This window comes from Myxine glutinosa, chromosome 2 (assembly GCF_964187855.1).
Source record: "Myxine glutinosa chromosome 2, kmMyxGlut1.1, whole genome shotgun sequence".
Classification (NCBI taxonomy): domain Eukaryota; kingdom Metazoa; phylum Chordata; class Myxini; order Myxiniformes; family Myxinidae; genus Myxine; species Myxine glutinosa.
In genome coordinates, this window is record NC_136262.1 from 242,344,347 (window position 1) to 242,371,910 (window position 27,564).

At 43.9% G+C, this 27,564-nt stretch overlaps 1 protein-coding gene across 1 annotated transcript in view; it reads right to left on the minus strand.

Annotated features, from left to right (window-relative positions):
• The window catches only part of LOC137420707 (uncharacterized), a 64,092-nt gene extending 36,926 nt beyond the window's left edge, over positions 1 to 27,166 (minus strand). The window contains exon 1 of the mRNA XM_068105993.2: positions 26,580 to 27,166. Within this exon, the coding sequence (XP_067962094.2) occupies positions 26,580 to 26,669 (90 nt within the window). The 5' untranslated portion in view covers positions 26,670 to 27,166. The remainder of the gene's footprint in view (positions 1 to 26,579) is intronic.
• Between the last annotated feature and the right edge of the window lie 398 nt (positions 27,167 to 27,564).

Consider the following 27,564-nt stretch of genomic DNA (forward strand, 5'->3'; position numbering starts at 1 on the left):
TGTATTGAATATATAATCGTTAGATTAAATAAGACGCGGACGTAGCTTCAGGACGTCGATCTTTAATTGTCGACAAGCTTTCGACCAACAAAGGTCGTCTTCTGAGTCAGCCCCAAGTTCAACGGAAGACCCTTCCGTTCAACGGAAGTTATATATATACCCCCCCCCCCCCCCCCCCCCCCCTTCCGTTGAACTTGGGGCTGACTCAGAAGACGACCTTTGTTGGTCGAAAGCTTGTCGACAATTAAAGATCGACGTCCTGAAGCTACGTCCGCGTCTTATTTAATCTAACGATTATATATATATATATATATATATATGTATATATATATATATATATATATATATATATATATATATATATATATATATATATATATAATATATATATATATATATATATACATATACATATATACATATACATATACATATATATATACATATACATATATAATATATATATATATATATATATATATATATATATATATATATATATATATATATATATATATATAACAAGCATTCTGAGTATTGCGCTGCAATACATGTCCCCTACCGGCAGTCTGTCATCCGGAAAACTGTTGGGGAAATTCCCAAAGTTCGAAGTGTCATAACTTTGTCAAAAATGATCGAAACGTCGTGAAGTTCGAACTTGATCTGTAGCTTATCATGAGGAAACCACGTACCAAGTTTGAAATCATTAGCGTTAAGAGTTTAGGAAAAAAGTCCGGAAAGCTGTTCTTTGCGTGACAGACTGACAGACGGCCAGACTGACAGACGGAGGGACGGAGTGCAAACCTATAGTCCCCTCCGGTGGACACCGGCAGGGTAATAAAAGGCAGTGTCCGTCCGTCCGCCTGTCTCCTCCATAACTCCAAAACCATGAAACCTAGCGGCCCCAAACTTCGCATACATACACCTGGACCTCAAACACATTGTAAGGATGAAAACTGGGTGTTTTGGTGCGTTATAACACCATTTTTGAAGGTGATTAACGAGGTGCTCATAATAAAAAAAACACCGACGTGGTGGTGTACCAATATGGCGGCCCGCCATCTTAGTCAGCCCACTGCACCTCGCTGGGTTCTTAAACCATTTTGTTTCGGCCTACTCAAACATGCCTTGCCAACACGATCGATTATCATTACATAATTGAAGCATATCATCAAAATCTGGCTTCAGATTTGAGGATTGGATGCTGTAGACTAAATAATGTCCAAATTTGGAGTGAGAGCTGACAAAATTTACCATATCCAGCGATTGGTGAACGCTATTCAGGCTGCTTTTGCAAGCCATGGCGTTACAGTATACAGAGCTGCCCTTTTTGTTTTCACGTACCCATTTTGTCATTGACTACCCCTTCCCCTCTCCTCACCCTTTCCCCCTTCTTACCCCCTCCCTCCCCCTTCCCTCTCCTCCCCCTCTCTTCATATTCCCATCAGGAAGCGACTCATTGCTTGTTACCCGGAAACGCCGGGTACTTGTGCTGGTGTATGTATTATGTATATGTATTATGTATTATGTATATGTATAAGTATAATGTATATGTATATATATATATATATATATAAATATATATATATGTAGTATCATGTATATCCATGACTGTTGATGGTCCCCATGCCACAACAAACCAGCTTATTCGCCCCAAGATTCATAAACGTACAGTTCCCGTCATTGATGCAAGAAGAATACGGAGCCAGAAAGATACCTATTTTTAGCAAACGTCTTGAACGTATCCCACCCACGTTGCCGTTCCGATGTGCAAACGCTGCTGATTAACCGTTTCAACATCATCCGTGGGCACTAAAAACATTCCATCTTTGATTCAGAACGATTCTTACAAAAAGAAGGCCACGACCAATTTTATTTTATCCTCTAAAACGACTGGTGCCCACTCCACATGTTCGGAGTGCCAATGCAAACAGGCTGCTCGCCGGGTGAATTCGAGACGGATTAAATATTTTCAACTCGTATCTCTCTTGAATGAGATCAAACGTCACTGCGTTAAAACTTAAATCTGAAAGTCAAAACAATTTCGTCAAACAACAGGAGACAGGATAAAAAATAACGGACAAATAAAGACAGGAGAAGCCTCATCGATATCTGATAAATATTGTTCAATCGAATATCATCTGCTTTACCCGAGTTGTGGTTAGCTGTAAACCTGTCCACATTTCAAAATTTCCCACTGTGTTAGGTCTCCAGCAAACAAATATTTGATACAACTTACCAGATTAAACATCTTCAACTAAATACTTCTGTCAATGTATATTCAACGTTCAAAGAGATTATATTGTATATTCAACGACCACGGTCGGTTAGGTATGGCTAAGTAACTCTGCTGACCATGAACCCACAGAAGCTTCCAGGCTTCCCACTCCCACCACCCCACCACCTAAAACTGGACACTCCCAACCAAATCCTTATTACCAGCATGTACGGTAGTCTCTCAATAGAGTCTCTCAATTACTCTCTCAATAGCACCCCTCACACGTGCTGTGCTGCATGCAATGATATATACAACCAACAGGGGCAAAAACGCCCACTTGTCATACAGCTGGAAAGACTCGAGTGGATCACGCAGGTTGGCTCACTCCACACGTTCCCCATAATGCCAGCCAAGAATGGTAATACAGCCTGCTCTTCTAGAATGGTAATACAGCCTGCCCTCTTCTTGTGCCAAGGTCCGCTGGGCTAATGGTGTGCGTTTGTATCCCAAGGGACAGGCAAACAGGTGTTTTTCTCAATAAACAAGCAGTATTCCCCTAAAACGGTAGCATTGCAAACAGCAAGCCAACAGGTAGAGGTACGGTGGTAGACCAAGGAGTAAAATAAAGTGGGAATACTAGAAAGGCACTCGGTAGAGCACATACCTCCGTCAGGCTGACCAGTGACCAGTCTATGTTCTGTATCCCACTGAAAGGCCAGATCTGGATCGGAGGCTGAACAAAATCGAATTAGCTTGTTATTGTTGCCTCACCAACTCATCCACCTAGTTTTGTCATGTCGTCCACAACTTTTTGAAATATCGTGTGATATATTGTTTTTGGCTCTATCACTCAGTGGTGAAGAATCACTTTAAAAATGATCGTATCGGAAATGTTCACCAAAATTAAGAATCGATTCGTCCTTGTCACACACCCAATCTGTCCACCAGGTTTCGTTCAAATTCGTCCGAACATTTTGACATGTCGTGATATATATATATATATATAATATAATATATATATATATATATATATATATATATATATATACAAAGAATTAAGTTAAGCACCCCCCCCCCCCCCGTTTTTTTACAACCTCGCACGTTACAAGTTTGTTGTCGTCAAAACAGTGTAATATACCCATGATATTGCTATATTTTCTGGAGAAGTGATATTATGGTCACATAAAAACATAACAATCATGCCGTTTTCAATATTTTATTCTGAATAATTTAAGGTGAAATTTTTTGGGAATTTTAGGCATATTTTCACCTCAATTTAAGTATGGAGCTATAGGTCCATCACGGACAGTGTGGATGACGTTTATGTTTTCTAACGTACAGTCATTGTTCTGAGAAGACCTCTAGCGATCTTTGCGTCAATAACGTGTGTAGGACCCACGTGATCGGATCACTGACTCAACCCTACGTCACAGATGCGTGCACTCATCTGCATTTCATCAATGGATAATTGCTAATGTCATACCAATCATTATTTGATCTCACATACCTTAGAATATATGCCAATGTATACATATACACAAAGAATATATATTAGGGGGTGCTTACCTTAATTCGTTGTGTAGGGGTGCTTAACTTAATTCTTTGTGTATATATAAATCATTAAAAAAATTCTCAGATCCAAATGCGGATCTCGACCTTCACCAAAATCTAGTCATTTCGCCCTTGTCACACACCCAATCTCTCCACCAAATTTAGTACGAATCCATCCACAACTTTTTGAGATACCCTATTTACAGACAGACAGAGACAAACAGACAGGGGTGAAAACATGACCTCCGCTCATCAACCAAAGGTTTGATTTCAGAAACACGTATGGTGGAGAAAATAAGGCCTGGAAGCATTCGTTCACTCAGCAGAGTGGAAAGCCACCCAGCTACATGGTTGTGCCGACACAAGGCACGATGGAAGTCCAATTATCACGACTTATGACAATGTAACGGCAATTGTTAGAAATAAGGATTCAAACTCATCTTCATTTTAAGGAAACAGAACAAGAGAGCAAACGCTTTCTACTTTTTCATCACTTGCCCCCACCTGACCAAGAGGTGAAAAAGAATAGTGGGAAAAGCAGAAAACCAACTGAGTGCAGGTACAAAGAATGCCAATGTCATTAGGTGCGGCGATTAACATGCTTACTTTTAAAATTACATGGACGTTGTAAAATTTCTACCAATATCAAAACAAAAACCCCGATACAGATTTACACAAGGAACACAGCACAGTACTATCACACCAGAAGTGCAAAACTCAGGCAAAGACTGCGTGCTGGCGGCGTGTGACAGACAACATGCACCAGATGCTTTGGGCTATTGGGGTCAATGGAAAATTCCCAGGACTTGGGAGGGCCAGGAAAATTCCCAGGACTATGACTCCTCCCAATATATGAATCAGCAGGAGTTACACAATTCTGGAAAGGGAACTGAGTGACCCAATTTAACAGGGGGTTTTTTTTTCTTTTTCTTTCCAAGAGTGCGATTATGGTCGAGCAAAGTACAACTGACAGTGGGACAAATACCAAGGGCATGAATGAACAAGAAGAGAGAAAAGGGAGGAGGGGAAGAAACATAAACTAACAAGTAAGATGGTTGGGTTAGGAAAGGTTACTAGAGTTATAAAAATGAGGGAACAAAATTGGGGATGCCATTAAGAGATGGTGTTGTACTGCCTACTTGAAGCCTAGGAGGGGTTAGCAAAACAGAACAGTCTCTGGTAGGTGATTCCATGGAGCTGAGCTGTGAGGAATAAAAGATTTGAGGTATGCAGTCAGCTTGGATTTTGGTAGTTTAACCAAGAGGGGGCTACTGGACCAACATGTGCTTGTTGGAGTAGATATGGGGTTGGGGGTCAGAGGACAGAGAGAGCAGAAGAAAAAATGTTGGAGAATAAATTGTAGAAAGCAGAGATACCACCGACCTGCCTACAATGTGAAAGGAACAGACTTTGTGCTTTGGCCTCGTCATGAGTGATTCCAATAATTTTGAGAGTTTTACATCTTACGATAATTCACCAAATGTCCGTCTGTCTGTCCGTTCGAAGGTACCGCAAAAACCGCTCGCAACGATATTTTGGGTGGGTTATCCTATTACCCCCTGGATATAGGCTATATTGTTTTTCCAATTTTTCCAATTTTTCAGTTTTTCCAAACACGATGGAATAATATATACTGATATGAACAGTGATTTTTTTTAGTTTTTTTGGATACATAATCTTCTTTGGGCTTCTTGAAAAGCGCTATATAAAATAAATGTATTATAATCGAGGCTCGTGAAATAGCTAACATTTATCACACAAACAAATCAAACAGACAAACAAAGTATATACAAACAAAAAGGGGAGCGGTAGACAAGATGGGGAGAGAAGGGGAAGCACATAAACCCAACATTTGAGAGCAGGGACATCGGGAATGTGTGGGAGGGAGAGGGCTTGGGGGGAGGCGGGGTGGGAAGGGGGGGGGGGTGGGAGAAGTATAAACACAAGGACACCAAGGACTTCCAGGAAAGAAGTTGGTATTTCAAAAAAGTGGATTTGGGGTGAAATTAGCGGGGGTAGAAAAGATCAAGGTTTTGGATGGGGGAAGATAAGAGATGGTGGTGAACAGCTGTTTTAAAGACCTGGAGGGAGGAGTGGGATTGAAGAGAGTGAGGGAGTTTGTTCCAGAGGCGGGAGAAAAGAGGAATGAAGGAGTGAAGGTGAGCCGAGAGTCTTGATTTTGGCAGTTTAACCATAAGAGGGTTGCAGGCAAATCTTGTGCGACCTGTAGGAATATTTGGGGGACAGAGCCCAGAGAGAGCTGGAGGAGCAAGGCCGGAGAGGAGTCGGTAGAAGACAGTGGTGATGTGGCTTTTGTTGAAATTCTACATACCAGGAGAGAGTAGATCGACTCCTGACGAACTCTTCCGATATAAACGTGCGGCTCCGAAGTAACACGGCATCGTGTGCAAAGCAACTGAGAAACAGGTGTAGCGCCCGCTTCTGTTACAGATTCGGCGCGCACTCTTCACACATAAACATGCGACAGAGAAAGACGTGTAGTGGCCGCTTCTGTTTTGCAGAATTCAATCTTTTTTCAAAATGGGCGCCATGTACTGTTTAGATTTTGATGATTTGCATGTGATACGATTCAACGGATGTTATATGAAACGTTTAAAATTAAAAAAAGCCTTCAATTTCTGATATTTTGCCTTTTCATTTGGGCCTCCCAATTGAAGCCCCGCCCACAGGGCGGGTACCAGTGCTAGTTCTACATAATCCAGGAGAGACTGATGTGATGCTACGGCACTGACCCATGGTATGAATAAAGGCCTTCAATCTAGACTGAGTATCATGATTTCCCATGGAACGACTTGACTTGGATTGATGGAGGATGCCGATTCTGCGGCTGGTTTTGGAGGCCAGCCTGGCAAGGTGGTTGGCCCAGGAAGGGTGGTGAAGCATGGAAGTTCAATCGACTGAACCTCTTCTAGTAGATGAGCAAGATAATAGATACATGGGTTTTTTGTTTGATGATCCTTATTATTTTGTCCACACACACCTGTTACAATTACCAACAAGAAAGAGCAATCAGAGATTGCAGACCATCGCCAAGACGTGTTTTCAGTGGTTTTGAAGGCTTTTGTAGTAAAACAAATATGGCGGCCAAACCACGTGACCGATGACGTCATCTTTTTTTTTTCTCCACCAATTTATCCCGAGATGATGCTCAAGAAATTTCATCTTGATCGGATGAAGTTTTGTACTTGTCGAATTATGACGTCATAATGGAGGCACCTATGACATCATCATTAACATATGTTAGTCGACATGGAGAGTTCTTTACAATGAGCCATGTCTCAATTTTTTCTGTGCAGCGCTTTCGGAGATATAGAGGTGCAAATTTCTTCGGTTATTCCAAGATGGCCCCGTACCACGTGACCTAAGACGTCATAATTACCATGAAAAGATTCTACAGGTGGAGTTGCACCAATGGTGAAAATTTCCTGTCAATCGGACCAACGGTTGCAGAGAAAATCATATTTATTCTGTGCGGACAAACAAACAAATAGACAGAAAAACAAACAAACGGACTCAAATGCAATACCCTCTCCTCTGGCGAGGGTAATGATAAGAATCATAAACTGTGCTGCATATGCAAAGGGGGTAACATTGAAATAATCCGATATCAACAAATTTCAGCAGAAACCAAATTGATGTATTTACGTTGTATGGCACGTACAAGTACTCGACTTGAAAATTGGTTTCCGATACAACTTTATAGATACCAATTTCCAAAGGAAGAAAGAATGTGATGCTTCTTCGTTAACTCCAAAAAACATGAGAATTTGTGGTAATTTTGATTTTCAAAAACCACATTATGCCCCATACACCCTGCCCTCTCCCTCCCCCATTTACTCATATTTGATAACAACCTCTTCACAAGCCTCCCTACACTCTCTCTCTCTCTCTGATGTATACCATACTCTTCACAGAATGTCGGTGCCACCAAAGCAGCTTATGAGCAAGGGTTATACTGGGTGGTCATAGTTTGCCATTGCCTTCCCAGCAGTAGTTAGGGCAGGAATATGAAATTTATTCAGGGTGCCAGCGACAGCTTGCGTACTCTTCGAGAAGGATACCGTGGGGTCTTTAACGTCCACCAACTAATGCTGGCAGACAGAACGCCCAGTTTAACATCCCTCAAGGGACGGCACACACGTTGATGAATCACCCTGCCAGTGAAACACTGAGATGACAATTTACAGCTGGGGAGAGATTTCAACCCAGGCTAGACAGCTTAGAGGCAAGTGTGTGAACCTCTAGGTCATCATCTCAGCTTTTGTAGTAAAGGCCTTACCGCTAAACACCTTTTGCCTCCACTTTCTAGTAAAGTTGTTTTCTCAATTTAATTCCCAAACGTCTCCCTTTTATTTTTATTTCCATGCATGATCAAGGCTCATGGAAGAGTGAAGTAACAGAGGAGGGTAAAAAGAAAACAAAACTAAAGTGGAGCATCATGGTAGCATTTGATACAATAAGCAAGGGAAAGGGCAAACATATAGAGATAGAGATATAGAGATATAGAGAAGGAAACAGGAACCTGCAAATAAGACGGCTGGATTAGGTTAGGTAGAGTTATTGGAGTTAAAAAAGATTGTGAGTAGGGATGGGGTATGCCGAGATGGTAGTGCACCACCTGCTTGATGTCCTGGAGGAGAAAGGTGGGTCCACAAATGGGAGAAAAGAAGAACAAAATCCTTCGCAAATTAAGCGAGCTATCACCAACACCCCAGCCAAATTCCAGCTCTAACCTACATACAGTGCATTAAGAAAGTATTCAGACCCCTACACTTTTTTCACATTTTGTTATGTTGCAGCCTTATGCTGAAATCGTATAAATTCATTTTTTCCCTCATCAATGTACACTCAATACCCCATAATGACAAAGAGAAAACAGGATTTTAGAAAGTTTTGCAAATTTATTAAAAAGAAAAAACTGAAATATCACATTGACATAAGTATTCATACCCTTTGCTATGACACTTGAAATTTAGCTCAGGTGCCTCCCATTTCTCTTGATCATCTTTGAGATGTTTCTCCACCTTGATTGGAGTCCACCTGTGGTAAATTCAATTGATTGGACATGATTTGGAAAGGCACACACCTGTCTGTCTTCCGTCTGGCCACTCTGCCGTAAAGCCCAGATCGGTGGAGTGTTGCAGTGATAGTTGTCCTTCTGGAAGTTTCTCCCATCTCCACACAGGATCTCTGGAGCTCAGCCAGAGTGACCATCGGGTTCTTGGTCACCTCTCTTACCAAGGCCCTTCTCCCCCGATTGCTTAGTTTGGCCGGGCGGCCAGCTCTAGGAAGAGTCCTGGTTGTTCCAAACTTCTGCCATTTAAGAATGATGGAGGCCACTGTGCTCTTGGGAACCTTCAATGCAGCAGAGATTTTTTTGTCGGCTTCCCCAGATCTGTGCCTCGACACAATCCTGTCTCTGAGCTCTGCAGGCAGTTCCTTCGACCTCATGGCTTGGTTTTTGCTCTGATATGCATTGTCAGCTGTGAGACCTTATATAGACAGGTATGTCTAAATAGTACAGGGATTATGGATAAAATTCCTTTGTTTGGTGTTCCCTCTGTCGCCAATCCAGTGTCCATTAGGGCACGCACTCATTTAGACACTTAGATATGTCCCTTAGTGCACACATTAATTAAATCCCCTCCTTTACAAAAAGACGCACCAGAAAGACAAGCAGGAAGCGGCCGCGTACAACGCCGGCGTGGGCGCCAAACATCGTGCAAGGCAAGCTATAGCCACGCCCAAGGAAGTGTGATTGGTTGAGGCGGAAGGCGCAATGGTTGGTGTGGAAGGCGCGAATCTTCGGCCAATCAGAGCAGAAGGCGCCAAACAACCATTTAGTAGGAGGTCGCTAGTTGGGGGAAGAGCGGGGGCTGACGTCGGAAGGCGTGAAAAGATCACGAAGAATCGAGGCTCTCATTGGTGGCGGGCCGGGGCTGACGTCACACCGCGCGTGACAAAACGGCTCGTTCGCGGGCATTTCGCCCCTTCGTGTTGGAGATCGCCCCTTCGTGCTTGTGTGGCTCTGCGCTGGACCCTTCATGCTTGAAGCTCTCTCTGCGCTGGACTCTTGGAGATCTGTTTGTTCTTCTTCCCTGCGTAGTCGTTGGCATCTTCCCTGAATCTTCGTGGTGCTTTTGGTCCTTCTTGGTGCTCGGTGCTTTTGGTGCTGTGAACGAATGGACCTCGTGTGCGACTGACGAGGAGCTTGGAGCGGGGCGTGCCGCTGAGCGGGTCGCTCGGGGCCTGGCGGAGCGCGCGAGCGAGGTGGACTGAGGCTCCTTCGCCGGGGCCGGACGGGGCCGCGTTGGACGACGGACGCACCACTGCGGACAGATAAGACGCACCACATCTCACACAAATGCACGACGAACATTTTATTTTATTAATTCATTTCCTTTGTCTCGTATTTTAAGTCTGTGTGGGGACGTCCCAATTTAGAATTAGGTTTTATCATCGCGTTTCTTTGTATCGGGTTCCGTTCAATAAATCGTTTATTTTTGTACATTGAATTCGGGTTTCGTTTTGAGTTACTTTCTTCCAGGATCGGAGCTGCCGTCGGGGCTACAGGTACGCGCTTGCCACTTCTTCCTCTTCATTCTTCCTCCCACGCTTTTATAGTCTAATCCGAATTGATCGTCACCTCAGCTAAAGCCGTTCGGTCATCCGCGGTCCTACGGTGTTAACCGGAGGGATTCGCGCGACAATAATTTTGAGGATCGCTTGATAGTCTTCCTCCAGTATCTGAGATGGAAGTTAATTGCAGAGCGGCCTGGAATGGGAGATCCAAAGACCATCAAGGAATGGTAAAGGGACACGACGCACGGTCCAATCCACCTTCTGCAAGTTCAATCCACCAAGCATGGCGGTCAATTCACTGTAGCATCGTCGCCTTATAACACCCGGTTTCCATTCAAATACAAAAGGAACAATGCACAAGATCTGAATCCGTATCTGGTTTCGAGAATTTTTAAAGCAATTATTCAACATTGAGAGTTAGGGCTAAAACGTTGTATAGCACGATATATCAAAAATTTAGGACAAATTTGAACGAAACATGGTGGACAAGGTGGGTGGGTGACAAGGATGAAGCGATTCGATTTTGGTGAAGAACCAAATTCGAGATTGAATTTTTTTTTTTTTTTAAGTGATTCTTCACCATTAAATGATGGGGCCAAAATGATACATACAGTATAACATGATTTTTCAAAAAGTTGTGGATGGATTATGACAAAACTTGGTGGATGAGTTGGGTAGGTGACAAGAGCAAGCCAATTAAATTTTGGTTCAGGTCAGAATCCACATACGGCCTATCAGTGGGATAGAAACCATAACTGTTCAGCCTGGCGGAAGTATGCGCTCTTCCGAATACCGTTCTAGCTACAAGCATAAGGTGAACATGTCTGCACGGTTTAGCATTTGTGAACCGATTGCATCCAGAATTGCACATCACAACAGTGCTTTCCTACAAAACTTTCCATTGCACAGCTATCACAGTGACCTTTGTTCATTCAATATTGCAACAAGCAGGGGTCATGGATTTATTACGCACGCAATCTAGGACAATTTCACCATCCTGACACCCCACACCACCCCATGTAAACACGAATCCCTTGCAATCCCTCATCTCCTTGTCCTCCCACCTCCTCAACCACCTTTCCCTTCTACCTATAGTTCTCTTGAACACCAACCTATACCCTACCTTCCTTTTTTCCCCATCCTCTGGGATTGACTTTGGCCGTGATTCCGCGATATTCTCGCATAAAGTTGGAAAATATCGCATACAATTTTGGCCAGAGCGATAAAAAAAAACGCATAGAGCGTGTCAGTTGTAAAACTTCGCCTGAAAGTATAGTTTTTAGTTTTCGTAAAGTTAAAAAAGTATAGTTTTCAGGCGAAGCAGTGTCAAATCGTGTACTTACTACTGCTTTTGTCAGGTCTGGAAGTTGTCAAAGACGAAGCTATTCTAAACTGTAAACAGACCGTAGCTATATTAATTTCGCTTTCACGCTTTACAGTAGCCGTGACAATGTTTTGCGGCATTAAACGACGGCTTTTTGGCAACCACATGTTCGCTGTCCGCAGTAGTTTCTTGATTACGCTTTTTCCGAAAATGCCACTGAAAAAGAGACCTCCGCAACCACAGCCTGATGGGCAAAGTATAAAACGATTCTTTATAGGTACCAGCAGTAGTTCTAACACCGAGGACAACCAGGATGATCCAGCTAGTGACCGTGTGCAGGGCGAAAGCGGGACAGTGGCCAGGGCCGCCAGAGTGCAGACAGCTACTTCCGGCAAAACTTTAATAACGTTTCAAGACAGATGGGTCCTTAAATTCGGAGACTGGCTGAAATATGATGCCGATCAGAACAAAATGTATTGTTCACTGTGTGGATCGGAGAAGTTAGTCAACAGTACAAATAATTCAAGGTACAAATAATTTCAAAACGACGACAATAACCCGACATATATCGTCATCTGATCACAAACGAGCGATTGCAGCACCACTGGCAAGAAGAAATCTTCAACTCACGGTTGAGGGGGCTAAATCAAAAGAAGAGAAAAGTATTTTGACGTGTCTGAAAGTGGTGTATTGGATGTCGAAGGAAGCAATTCCCCTGTCTAAGTATAACAGCTTGCTGACCTTGTTGTCAGAGCTTAATACCCCAAATCTGGAGAATTTAAAAGTGAACAAACATATGACATATGCGAGTTATAAATCAGCCAGTGGTTTTCTGGATGCCATTTCCACAACAATTGACAAATCCGTCAGTGAGAAGCTCCACAAGTCACCTGCCATTACAATTATGATGGACGAGAGTACAGACATTGCTGTACATCACAAGCTGTGTGTAACAGCCAGAGTTTTGGATCCTAAAACTATGACGCCCTCCACTATTTTTGACGGATCTGCATATCACCTCGGCAACGGGAAGTGGCATATTTAAAGCCATCCAACAACAACAACATCTATCAGAGAGGAAGATTCCCGTGGCCCAAGTATCAGGTAAAAACTTTAAACTTTTTTTTCCTTTCGATTTTATCAGTTAAATGGTTTCAATTGTCAGGCATAATCAGAGAAAATCTTTTATATCAAAAGTAATTACTGTTTAGATAACAAAAAATGAATATTTACTATTTTGTAAAGAAAACGTGCTTGCAGTTAGTGTTTAGTGTTTAGTGTTAAAAAACTAAACACTGATATACTCTAAAGTCAATGGGTTACTGTTTCATATATACACCAGCCAATTCATGTTAAGTATATGCATGGGTTTCCCTTTTAATTTAATTTAAATTTGTATAATCTGTATATAATTTTGTTTAGCCTGGTGTTGGCTTAGCGGTTAGGGTGCCGGCTTGGGATCCTACGATCCTGGGTTCGAATCCCGGTCGATCGCTGAATTAACGCCAGGGGGATTGACTCAGCCTGTCATCCTTCCGAGGTTGGCAAAATGAGTACCAGCTTGCTGGGATGAATGATCACGGTGTGTACCCCGATTTAGAATAGGTACACCGTATCCCTGCGCATCGTAAGAGGCGACCAAGCGTTGGTGTCAGGAAGGGCATCCGGCCATAAAAACATTGCCTCAAACAGGGAACCATGATTGTCATGGGGCCCGCAAGGCTAACCCCCGCTCTAGCGGGGAAAATGGCCTTAAAACGATCATTCATTCATTCATTCATAATCCCATCGTGTTTGGAAAAAATCTCTGTTTTGTACACAGGGAGATTTTCTCCCATTGCTAAAATCCTCCAGGATAATCCCTGCATCCTCCCCCAAAAAATAGACCTTATTTAAATGCTAACTTTTCTCAATGAAGCCCACACCTTATGCATCACTACCCTGGGTACATAATAAATAAATGGCCCTTTACAACTAACTCCGTGGAATTATTAAAAACAGTTCAAAGCTCTCAACATGGCCATCTCCCACAGTAAGGCCGATACTTTTTGTTCTTACATTGCAGATAAGTCCTTCACCTCAAGATTTTTAAACTACCTCTCCGATGGGTGAGCTCCCACCGTTATTAAAAACACTTCACAACCACGGAAACAAAAGTTTGAGGGAATCGTTAAGTGACAACACAGACACTGCCCAGATGTGTAGATATATAGATAAATGACTGTACCGAGTTGCCGTTTTGTCATGGTTTAAACAAATCATAATTCAAACAATTATTTTGCACAAATGTATTTGTAATATACGTGATATCACATCTTGTAAACAATTGAATAGAAAACTTAAGTTGAAAAAAAAAATTCCCCGGAAAAATTCCAAAATAAAAAAAATTGGAAAATCTTTCAAAAAAAAATTCCCTTAGGACATACCGACGGGAGAGATATGTGCATACCAGAAGTTTGGTAGGATTTCACAAAGGTTTGAGAAAGTAGTTCAGTGACAAGACAAGACAAGACAAATATATATATATATATACACCCTGTTTTACGCCATTTCGACCTACGTCAAATCCGACTTCTTCTAGAGTAAATTTCAGTTCAGCGAACGTCATTATGTGCGACTTTACGTCACTCCTACATCATAATAGGATGAGAAAAATATATATTTAAAATAAATAAAATAGTACATAAAAATTAACAATAAAAGAAGCAAAAAAACAATTAAAAATACAATAAAAAGCACATTAAAAATATTAAAAAATGTACGTACAGTAAACGTACACATAGCTGCTGGTTCTCATTCAAAACAAAGGCAACGCCACATGCATTTTGTCCTGTGCTGCAGTCGCGTGCTTGCTTTGCCTTTCGCTGTTATTTTTGTGATTATTCCTTCACTGTGTAAAACAACCAACGCAACGTGGCAACAGCGAAACACAACGACGATGCCGGCTCGGACGACCGTCCGCGGCAGACGTCACGTCACGTCACGTCACCGTGCAGAGTGTGCAGTGTCCGCGACGAGGTCAGGCCCCAGGGCCCATGGCCCATGTGAAACGAACGACCGTGTCATGCCTCGAGCCGGGGTGCCTCGTCGGGCACCTCGCCGGCATTCGGCGTCGACGAACCGATCGACGTGTGCATGTGCACATGTGCATGGATTTGCAAATGCCTGCCTGTACATCGTCGTTTCTGTGTATATCGCATCATCCAAAAAAAAAAAGAAGCACGCAACTTCGGCCGCTCGAGGAAAGACGGGGAACGTCTACGACTAGGAGGCGAGCGTCGATCCCCGGGGCGGCCGGGTTCACGGAACCCTGAGCACGTTCATGCGTCACAGACACGACACGACCACCGGGGAAACTGCTCGGACACGTTGGGTAAAGCACGCCGTGGTGAAGCGGGCCACTCGGCACACAAGCCCGCTCACGGTCGACACGTCCGTGCCGGTCACCCCATTCGAGAAGACCCGACCGATAGAAAACAATGGAGGGACTCCCGACGGGGAGCGGCAAAGATTCAGGGCGAAGCCGCAGCCTCCTCCAGTTATTTACTCTAGTTTTACGGTGTTTGTCTTCGTTTTAAGGCATTTTTAAGGCATTACGCCCGGTTTACGTCAAAAACCGAGTTACGTCACGGCTTATGGAACGAATTAATGACGTAGGCCGGGGTATTGCTGTATATATATATATATATATATACACAAAGTCTGTCTTCCACAAAGAGAAGGCGAGCTATCGCCGGCACTCTGAACAAGTTGTGGCCTGGCATGCTCTTCTCCTCTGCCGTTATATACGTCCTCCTCGGCATCTTTTTCCAGAAGAGCCCTGTCTCGTCACAGTTGAAGATTTGCTGGGGGATGTATCCTTCGGCTTCTATCAGTTCGGCAAAAGTTATAATAAAATCTTCAGCTGCCTTCACATCCGAGCTTGCTGCCTCACCATGCCTGACGACGGAGTGAATGCCGGTCCTCTTCTTAAAATTATCAAACCATCCCCGACTGGCTTTGAATGACTCTTCCGATGCCTCGTCCGTTGATGTTCCCGCCGTCTGCTGCACGAAATCCCCGTAAATGTCTCGTGCCTTCTCACAGATGATGCTCTCGGTCACGGTATCTCCTGCGAGCTACTTCTCCGTCAACCACACAAACAACAACTTCTCCATCTCTTCATGGACAGAGGTCCGGAGCTTTGAAATAATCTTAACGCCCTTGGCTGGCGTTATAGCCTTTATCGACTCCTTCTGCTTCAAAACTGTACATATCGTAGAAGTACTACGATCGTACTGCCTTGCCAAGTCGACAACACACACACCTCGCTCATGTTTTTCGACGATTACGTGTTTTATATCCAAGCTCGCTCGCTCGTAACTCAGATCTCAGCTCGCATCGCAAAGCAAAAAATCGACCGAGCGACGGCTCGTATCTCGGAAAACTCGTAAGTCAAGGTTTCACTATATATATATATATATATCTATATATATATATATATATATATATATATATATATATATATATAAACCACCTTTAGAGGCCATTTGTCCCGCAAAGCGGGGGTTGGCCTTTTTCGGGCACCGTGGTTGTTGTTGTTTTTTTTGGTCCCCTTTTTGAAGCAATGTTTTACAGCCGGATGCCCTTCTTTCCGCCAACCCTGTTTGTCGCCTTTTACGACAAACAGGGAATTACCAGTGAACTGGTACTCAATTAGCCGACCTCGGAAGGGTTAGGGTTAGGCGTTAATTCAGCGATCGACCGGGATTCGAACCCAGGATCCTAAGCTGGCACCCTAGCCGCTAAGTATGTATGTATGTATGTATGTATGTATGTGTGTATATATATATATATATATATATATATATATATATATATATAAATATATATACATACATACATGTGTGTGTATATATATATATATATATATATATATATATATATATATATATATATATATATATATATATATATATATACTGTATATATATATATATATATATATATATATATATATATATATATATATATATATATATATATATATATACATATATATATATATATATATATATATATATCGGGGAAGGGAGGGGTGGAGGAGGTGGCATGGAGGGTAGGGGTACTGGGGGGGAAGTAAGGAGTGGGAGGGGGGATTTCTCCCAAAAATGTGCTACTAATTGCGCAGAGAAAGCACCACCACTAGATGGCACTGTTGGAAACCAGAGTTCACTGGGAAGTTACTTCTCCCAAGGTCAAAGTCATTTCTAAAATCAAGTCCTGTATCGATTGCCTTGTGTCTCTGTCTGCAAGTGTGGTTGTGTGTGCGTGAGATGTGTGTGAGGTGTCAGCCCTTCCATGTGACAGCAGTTTTTAAATCAAAGAGTAAACATTGTTATGCAAAGCAAAGTCGAGATAGAGTTTAAAAGCCGAAATTTGTGTGAAAGCAAATGAAAAACCAGAAGAGGAATCTGTCTCCCTATCAATCTCCCCATCCCTATATTGTTTTATGTGACTGTTTTTTTGTGTTTTATGTGCTAATGTGTGTTTAATGTGCTTGCTCTTTCACGACCCTCCATGTTGTATACAAAAAAACAGGAGTTCCACAGAACAATATGCCTGGTGTTGGCTTGACAGTTAGGGTGCTGGCCTGGGAATTTAGGGTCCCGAGTTCAAATCCCGGTCGGTCGTTATGTTAAGGATTCGTCACTTCCGTTGTGGTGGTTTTCATCCACTGTAAACATTTTTGATTCAATGTACTATTATTGTTTTCAAAAGGTTTATTGTTCATGAACTGTTTTCAAAAGGTAAAAGAGTTAATGTTAAAAGAAACAGGAAACCGGATCGGGGACCGGACCACGAAGAGGAAGAAGAGAAAAGTCGTCGGCCATTTTGACTCGCGCAGGACTTGCGCTTCGCTGAAGGTTTCGTCTCGTTTAGACTATTTTCACCGCATTCAGACGTCGATCTGGGGTGTGTGTGTGACGTGCGTTTTGAGTGGAAAGTCTGCGTGTCGCCGACTGCGAGCCGCGGAACGTCCATACCCGAGGGTGTGATTTCCCAGTTGCCTGGAGGGCGCCTTTGGATTTCCCAGCAGGACTGTAACTGCTAACCCAACGGGATTCTGGTCTCGATTGGACATTGATCTGACGAGCGCTGGAGCGAATCCACTTTGGCTTGAAGCCGGGAATTAGAGACATTGGGAATCTTCTTCTTCCCGCTCACTTGGAGCACAAAAAACCCCAAAAAAAAAACCACCTTTAGAGGCCATTTTTCCCCGCAAGCGGGGGTTGGCCTTTTTCGGGAACTGTGGTTGTTGTTGTTTTTCGGTCCCCTTTTTGAAGCAATGTTTTACGGCCGGATGCCCTTCCTGACGCCAACCCTTTTTGCCGCCTTTAACGACAAGCAGGGAATTACCAGTGAACTGGTACTCAATTAGCCGACCTCGGAAGGATGACAGGCTGAGTCAACCCCCCTGGCGTTAATTCAGCGATTAGACCGGGATTCGAACCCAGGATCCTAGGATCCTTAGCCGGCACCCTAGCCGCTAGCCCAACACCAGGGATGTGCACCAACTTGGAGCACAGCGAGTTGCATATTACAAAACTGCTGGTACCATCATAGGACACATATCGATTGTACTTTTGATTACTATTATTGTTGTACTGTTATTCTTGTGTGATCTTAATACAATATTTGTTTGTGAGTAACAATTGGTGTGGCTTCCCCATTGATCTTTGACATACAGAATAACACATTTTTCTGCCGTGACTCCTCTCGGGGCTCGGAGGTACACCGTGACCAGGGGGTCGGGGAGAAGCACGTAACAGAAATTGGGGGCTCGTCCGGGATTAAGTTCCCTAACTCGTACGGGATTGAATTCCCAAACATTCCCAAAATTCTCAAATTTGGAATTTTTCTAACATTCCCAAATTTTTCAAAAAAAAAAAAATTTGGAAATTTTTTGTGTGAAGGTCAACAGGTGCAAACTAATAGTCACCATGGTGTTTGACGCAGAACAGTTTGCGGCGTCCCCTAATGAGGCACAGTTCCAAGCGTTAAAAAGATCGGAACTCTTGATATTGGCCAAACATTTTAACTTGGAGGTCCGAGCTCATATGAAGAAAGCAGAGATGCAGACATTGGTGGTAGAATCTCTGGTGGGACAAGGAATATGGAAAGAGGTAGCCTTGGATTGGTTACCCGAGGAAAAAGAAAATGTGGAGCTCCGGAAAATGGAGATGCAACTGCAGAGCCAGAAAAGGTTAAAAGCAGAGGAAAGGAGAGCTGAAAGGGAACTCGAGGAAAGAATAGTAGAACAGGAATGAAAACTCGAGGAGAGAAGAGCAGAGGAAAGGAGAGCTGATAGGGAACTCAAGGAAAGAAGAGTAGAACAGGAACGAGAACTCGAGGAGAGAAGAACCGAGCAAAGGAGAGCTGAAGAAGAAAGAAGAGCAAAGGAAAGAGCAAAGGAAAGAGCAGAGGAAAGGAGGGCCGAAAGGGAGTTAAAGGAACGTGACATGGAGTATCAGAAGGAACGTAAACTCAAGGAGCTGGAATTAATGGGAGAACGGAGAGAAGTCGTATCCATGCCGGCTAGTTCGACAACTAGTCAGAACACTTGGGATGTTGGTAGGCATGTGAGGCTGGTTCCACCCTTCAATGAAAAGGCGGTAGCCAAGTTTTTTTTACACTTTGAGAAAGTGGCTCAAATGCTAAAATGGCCTGTGGGGTCCTGGACTATGTTAGTGCAAAGTGTTCTGGTGGGTAAAGCTCAAGATATCTATTCGGCTTTACCGATTGACCAATGTGCAGATTATGAGATAGTGAAGAAAACCATTCTCAAAGCCTATGAATTGGTCCCTGAAGCACACCGGCAAAAATTCAGGAATGCCAGGAGAGGGAGAGTGAGACCCATGTGGAGTTTGCCAGAATGAAGGAAACCATGTTTGATCGGTGGTGTGATTCGAAGGGGATTGGGAAAAGACTTCAAACTGTTGCGACAATTGATCTTGGTGGAGGAATTCAAACAGTGTGTCCACGCGGACATTAAAGTACATCTGGATGAAAAGAAAGTACCAGAGTTGTATGAGGCAGCAACCGTGGCAGATGACTATGCCTTGACACACAGGATGGGGTTCCACAAACCTAACTTCCCGCCTCGAGTTAGCCAGGGTAGTTATGGTACATCCGGTGCGGAGAAAAAATATTCATGGGGGCGGCCTTGAGATGACTATGGGGACAAATCTGATACCACGAATATTAGGGATCAGAAGACTGCAGTTCCAAGACAGACTTATCTTCCGGGGTGCCCGAGGCAGACCACGAGTTTTTCCTCTGGGCCTACGTTGCGCTTTTTGCAAGAAACCTGGACATTTGATGTCCCAATGTTATGCCCTGAAAAGGAAAAATCAGGAGCGGAGTCAGACTAGTACAACTCCGAATGCATTGGCAAATGCGAGAAATCGTCCTTGGAGGACAGTGCCTTGTGGAGGTTCCCATGCCAAAGTTACGGCATCACAGAACGACCTTGTTCAAGAGGGTTACAAACCTTTTATTTCAGAGGGGTTTGTGTCACTGGATGGAGACTTGACTACCCAGAGACCTGTTAGGGTATTGAGGGACACAGGAGCACATCAATCTTTGATGCTTGAGGGCATTTTGCCATTGTCAGAGAAGACGGCAACTGGTGTGAGTGTTCTTTTACAGGGGGTTGGTGGCTATGTTAAAGCTCCACTTCATGTCATCCATTTGAAGTCTGATTTGGTGTCAAGACCGGTCACCGTAGGTTTACAAGCCACTCTACCTGCAGAGGGAATATTTTTTGTTATCGGGAATGATATGGCCGGTGTTCAAGTTTCGGGTAACCCGATGTTTGTTGAAAAGCCTAGTATGGAAAATAGCACTGCACAGTTAGAGCAGGAGATTCCGGGTATCTTTCCATCCTGTACCGCGACTCGTGCTATGGGTAGGAAGTGCTCTGAAGGGAAGAGGAAGGTACTGACGTCACGCTTTGCACAGACACGTCTTGTCAAGTACCCTGAAACTAAGTGTCAGCACACACAAGTCAGGGATGGAGGCAATGTTGGCAAACTCTTTGTAGGTGGACTGAACTTTGACACAAGAGAAGATGTTCTGGACTCTGTCTTCGGCAAATATGGACCACTCTTGGAAGTGCCGCTGATAAAAGACAGGGAGACGCAAAAGTCGAGAGGGTTTGGCTTTGTCACGTATGAAAACACAAAGGACGCCAAAGATGCAGAAAAGGAATTGCATGGCAAGGATTTGGATGGTCGGACCATAACAGTGGAGAAGGCAGGCCATGGGCGTCGAGGGGGCTACAGAGGAGGAAAACGTGGAGGTAGTTTCAGGGGTGGCTATGGCTCCCGGGGTGGGAGTAGTAGTTTTGGTGGTGGCCGCAGTCGAGATTACTATGGAGGCTCCCAGAGTTACGGCAGCTCCCGAAGGGATGATTATCAGGGTAGTGGCCGAGAAGGAGACTGCTATTCACGTGACTACAGTGACAAGCGTTCCAACCATGATTATTATGAAGGTTAGGAAGAATTTGAAGCACTGATTGCTGCGGAGCAGCCGAGCCAAGATTCCTGCACAGATTGACCCGTGGGCTCCACGTTCCTAAATGCGTCCATGTAGTGAATACTTCCAGGCCTCACCACCCAACCACCATGAAACCTGGCTCTCAGCTCGGCCTCCTTCAAAAAGTGCTATAGATTTGCTTTGCTTTGGATTCACTGATCACAACCCCTTAACCTTCATTCAAAAAATAAAAATAAAAATCAGAGGTTGATGAGATGGAGTTTGGCTTTGCAGGAGTTCAACTTGGAAATTGAGCATGTAAAGGGCAGAGACAATGTCGTTGCTGATGCTTTGTCCAGAGTGAACTAACTTTGGAAATTTCTGTAGGTTGTTTGGAAGTTTTGTTGCTTTATTTTTGGGAAATATTAATTATTGTTGCTCACGTGAATTGATGATTTGGGTGTGAGTTTTACTTTTGTTTGTTAAAAGAGTTTTTGCAGGCAAAGAAAGTTTTCACTATGTTCAAACTTTCTTTCTTGAGGGGGGGAAGTGTTACGGATTCGTCACTTCCGTTGTGGTGGTTTTCATCCACTGTAAGCATTTTTGATTCCATGTACTATTATTGTTTTCAAAAGGTTTATTGTTCATGAACTGTTTTCAAAAGGTAAAAAAGTTAATGTTAAAAGAAACAGGAAACCGGATCGGGAACCGGACCACGAAGAGGAAGAAGAGAAAAAAGAAGGCGGAGCGAGTGGAGTCGGACAAGAAGGAGCCGAGCTACTTGCGGTCTGGAGCGAACGTTGGCGAGCAAGAGTCACGAGTGAACTTTTGGTTTCCCGGGAAAGGGATTCCTGCGACAGAGTTGTTATCGCTGGGACAGATCAGCCTGCGTCAGGTTTTGCGGTGGATTCTGAAGAGAATCATCGTCATCATCGTCGTGCCGTTGCGCCACGAGACAGGGCTGTCGGCCATTTTGACTCGCGCAGGACTTGCGCTTTGCTCAGGATTTCGTCTCATTTTGACCATTTTCACCGCATTCAGATGTCGATCTGGGGTGTGTGTGTGTGTGTGTGACGTGGCTTTTGAGTGGAAAGTCTGCGTGTCGCCGACTGCGAGCCGCGGAACGTCCATACCCGAGGGTGAGATTTCCCAGTCGCCTGGAGGGCGCCTTTGGATTTCCCAGTCGCCTGGAGAGTGCCTTTACAGTCCTGCTGCCAAAGCTGTGCAACTGCTAACCCAACGGGATTCTGGTCTCAATTGGACATTGATCTGACGATCGCTGGAGCGAATCCACTTTGGCTTGAAGCTGGGAATTAGAGACATTGGGAATCTTCTTCTTTCCGCTCACTTGGAGCACAGAAAGTTACATATTACGAAACTGATGGTACCATCATAGGACACATATTGATTGTACTTTTGATTACTATTATTGTTGTACTGTTATTCTTGTGTGATCTTAATACAATATTTGTTTGTGAGTAACAATTGGTGTGGCTTCCCCATTGATCTTTGACATACAGAATAACATATTTTTCTGCCGTGACTCCTCTCGGGGATCGGAGGTACACCGTGACCAGGGGGTCGGGAAGGAGCACGTAACAGTTGAATTAACACCAGGTAGGGTTGACTCAGCCTGTCATCCTTTCGAGGTCAGCAAAATGAGTACCAGTTTATTGGGATGAATGAGCCATTCGAGGATACTGCGTCGGCGTGACGCCCCGACCAGGATTGTGCCCAATCATCAAGAAACTGCTTTGGCAGCCATATGCATCTGATGATGCAGGAGTGGACATCATCATCATCATCATCATCCATAGACCAATCCAGTTCCATGAGATAAAATAAAAATCGATGCCGTTTAATGTATGTGCATATGGTTACGAAATAGCGTTGCTCAAAGCTCCCTAACAAAGTAGAAACAGTTCGTTATTTCAGCTCATGGTTCAGAACGCATTGCGATGGCTAGGCCCCTTGGAATCGAATATTTGCCACTGCAAACAATGCACAAGTTTCCCCAGCTTTGACAAGAGAAACAGGTGCAAAGTCCTTTTCTGCAGTGATCGATCGATCGATCTTTTAACATGCAAATACAACAGCTGGGAATGGGAAAGCCCAACGTCTACACATCATGGGTTTCAGAGAATTTCCCCAAAACCAAACGTGATATGGCTCCATGTAAATACTCTTATGTTTGTGGGGGTAGATGAAGGAATCTCATAGTAAAGGTTCCACAACTTTTTTGAGATATTGTGATATATATATATATATATATCATATATATATCGTTTTTGGCCCTATCTCTCAATGGTGAAGAATCACTTAGAAAAATTACACTGCCTTCAGAAATTATTCACACCCCTTGACTTTTTCTCTTGTTGTGTTACACCCTGAATTGAAAAGGGATTACATTGAGATTTTTTTGTTACTGATCTACACATAATACCCCATAATATCAAAGTGGAATTTTGTTTTTAGAAATGCAATTAAAAATGAATTACAGAAATAACTAATTTACATAAGTGTTCAACCCCCTGACTCAATACTTCATAGAAGCACCTTTGGCAGTGATTACAGCTTCGAGTATTTTTGTGTATGTTTGTATCAGCTTTGCACATCTGGATTTGGTGAGTTTTTCCTATTCTTCCTTACAGATTTGCTCAAGCAAGAGAGTATCGGTAAACAGCAAGCTTCAAGTCTTTCCACAGAAAATTATCAATGGGATTCAAGTCGGGACTTTGGCTGGGCTACTCAAGGACTTTCACATTCTTGTTCTGAAGCCATTGCATTAAATATTCGCTGCATTCTAAGGTCTTTTGCACTCTGAAGCAGGTTCTCCTCAAGGATTTGCCTGTATTTGGCTCCATTCGTTGTTCCCTCTATCCTTACAAGTCTTTCAGTACCTGCTGCTGAAAAGCATCCCCATTGCATGATGCTGCCACCACCATGCTTCATGGTAGGGATGGTGTTAGCTCTGCTCAGTTTCCACCCGACATAGTGCTTTGCATTCAGGCCAAAGGGTTCAATTTTCATCTCATCAGACCACAGAATATTTTTCCTCATGGTTTTAGAGTCTTTCACATGACTTTTTTTCCAAATTCCAGGCATGCTGTCATGTGCTTTTTTCAGGAGTAGCTTCCGTCTGGCCAACTCTCTCCCATAAAGCCAAGATTTGTGAAGTGCTGCAGAGACTGCAGTCCTTCCAGCAGGTTCTCCCATCTCAGCCAAGGTCCTCTGTAGTTCTGTACACTTGTGGCCAATTCAATTGATTGGAAATTATTTAGAAAGCAACGCACCTTTCTATACCAGGTCCCACAGTTAACAGTGCATGTCAGAGCAAAACTCTACCATGAAGTCCGAGGAACTGCCCAAAGAACTCCGTGATAGAATTGTGAGGAGGCATAGATCTGGGGAAGGGTATAAAACAATTTCTAGAGTGTTGAAAGTTCGCAAGAGCACAGTGAGCTCCATTGTTACGAAATGGAAAGAATATGTAACTACCCAGACATACATAAAAAAAATTTTTTTTAAACCCACCTTTAGAGGCTATTTTTCCCCGCAAAGTGGGGGTTGGCCTTTTTCGGGGACCGTGGTTGTTGTTGTTTTTTTTTTTTTGGTCCCCTTTTTGAAGCAATGTTTTACGGCCGGATGCCCTTCCTGCACGCCAACCCTGTTTGTCGCCTTTTACGACAAGCAGGGAATTACCAGTGAACTGGTACTCAATTAGCCAACCTTGGAAGGATGACAGGCTGAGTCAACCCCCCTGGCGTTAATTCAGCGATCGACCGGGATTCGAACCCAGGATCCTAGGATCCTAAGCTGGCACCCTAGCCGCTAGCCCAACACCAGACATACATAATTGTATGGCAATGGCACTCAAAGGTTCCAAATTATTCAACAAGATGGGAAGGAAGTGTGGTCTCAGAACTCCATCTTGGCTAAGCCCTGCAGAGATGTCAATCCACCGACTCAGTGCGTGCGGCATGTTGTCTCGTGCTCATTCCTTTCAAGTGCTGCACACAATCACCTCAGATTCTCCCATACCCACCCTTACCCTCACTCAATATACATTCCTTTCCTCACCCCCATTTCCTTACTACCATTGATGGGCAACACCTTTGTCTCCATGTTCCCATGGGCCAGTGTCTGTGAACCTGCTCCCCTCTGTCGTTCGCATCCTCCATGAGCTTAGGTTTGTGTGTACAAAAATAAATAATACATTTCCTCCATAAGCTTCATCCCTAGAGTCCATCGTCATCATTTTATGTAGACAGAGGGTTTTTTGCCGTTAGCTTGTCACATGCATGACACATGCATGACAAACACAAACACACACACCCTCAATATTCGACATGGTAGTTTTGCTGTTGATGCTGCATTGCATGAATCCCGTCAAACAATACTACAAAATGTAACTAATTATAATGCAGACATGAAACTGATAAATGGTCTCCAAATGGAAATGAAATATTCATCATTGCAAGGCCAGAACTTTTGATCCTTGTAACTTGGACACGCCGAAAACATTCCTATTTTTCTCCATCATTTCCATATTCTCTTCTAACAAAGTACAAGATGTGCTTTCCTTCTCTTATTGACCTCAGACGACTGAGAACGACGGTTGCTAACGAAATAAACAGAACATTTTAACCAATAGTGATACTCCTTCCCCACTTGGTCGCTCTGAGCACGGGCAGGTCCACACAAGGGGGAAGTCCCCGCCTACGAGCCGGCTCTGCCCAGTAACATCCAATGAGAACCTTTCCCAGAACCAATGAGGGCCAAACCCAGACAACGCAGACTCCGCCCTTATTCTACATTACCACACCCCCCTTTTCTCACCTTCTTCCGCATTGACCGCAATTTACTCTTCTTCTTTCACGTACAGAAAGTGGTGTTTTTTTTTTTCTTTTATTACCCGATCACATCATTACCAAACTGAAGACAGATAATTATTCCCAGTACTCGTCCGTGGTTCACCAAAACGATGCTCGTTTCCCGCTAAATCCGAGCATCGGTACGTGTTTGTATTTAAAGAGCAAAGCACAGACGTCTGACTGTCGTCGTTAGACATGGTGACCAGACATTCGCTGTCCACCTCACAAGCCCTCGATATTAAAAAAAGCCTTCATTTAGTGACTCGTCCGACTATTTGGTACAAACGGTCCCGAAAACGCCGTCGGACAAATTACTACCTCACATCGACATTCCAATTGTCGTCATTCGTCCTGCTCAGTAATGGCACGTTGTCCTGTACTTCATCTCGCTCAGTACATTCGAGGCACGAACGGCGGACAGGGCCAAAGATGCCGGTGAGAAGCGAAAATGCAAGCGGGTGTCGATGGAGACAAACACGGACAAACTTACGGAGGCGAGACCACCGATGTTGAGGAACCTCCCGGCTCCGGGCAGAGCGGCGATCAGGCCCAGTACGACGCAGACAAGCGCCGTGTCCATGGCCTCGGTCCGTGCGCCGCCCCTGGCACGGACAGGCCCAAGTCAAAGTGAGCCTGTGACGACCCTCGGTGCTGAGGAGAATTTTCACCGCTTCTCCTCCCAGCACGGGGCGTCAAACGAGCCTACCTCCTCCCTCACAACTCCCCTCCGATCCCTCCTTCGCTCCCAAGCTTATCTATCCAGTATCTCCACTTATCTGCCTTCCTCTCTCGCGTCCCGTTTTTCTCCCTCGATTTCCATTTCGCCATCTTTGTCCCTCCCCCAAAAAAAACCCCGCTTCCCGTCACCCGCGTCACGTCATTGACGAGCGTTCCCTTCCCTTGTTGGATGAAGCACGATGTGAAGGGAACAGTGCGCTCGCACTTTCTCAGAATCGAACTACAAAATCGATCCGTGTCGCCTTTCTGACGGTTAATACCAAACGTGACAAGTCCAGGCTTCAGGGCGCGAATCTCAGCGTTCGAGTGACGTCACTCGTCCAGCTCGAACTTGTATCCCCTAGTTACGCCACGGCCTGCCCAGCCTACTAAAATCACCTCATATACCGCAATATTATATCCAACAAGGATTTTGTAAGGTAGTAAGGAATATATAAAAAGAGAAATTAACTCCACATCGAAATCTCTGCAATGGTTGCCAACCTATGGTTGTTTGTCTGTGCTATATCTGTTTCAAATGCTGAGAGTCACGGAAGGCAGCAGCACGAAGCATTTATTTAATTATATCATTAGCATAGACAACACAACAGGAACCTTGTAGTGAAAGGCCGTGGGAATGAAACATTTCAATGGTCAGTGAAAGACTTACTGCTACTGCCACAGAGAAAAGTGTGTAAATTTCAGCAAACATGACCTTTGTGGCTTGCCTTGACACTAATTGGCATCGGGAGATCAAA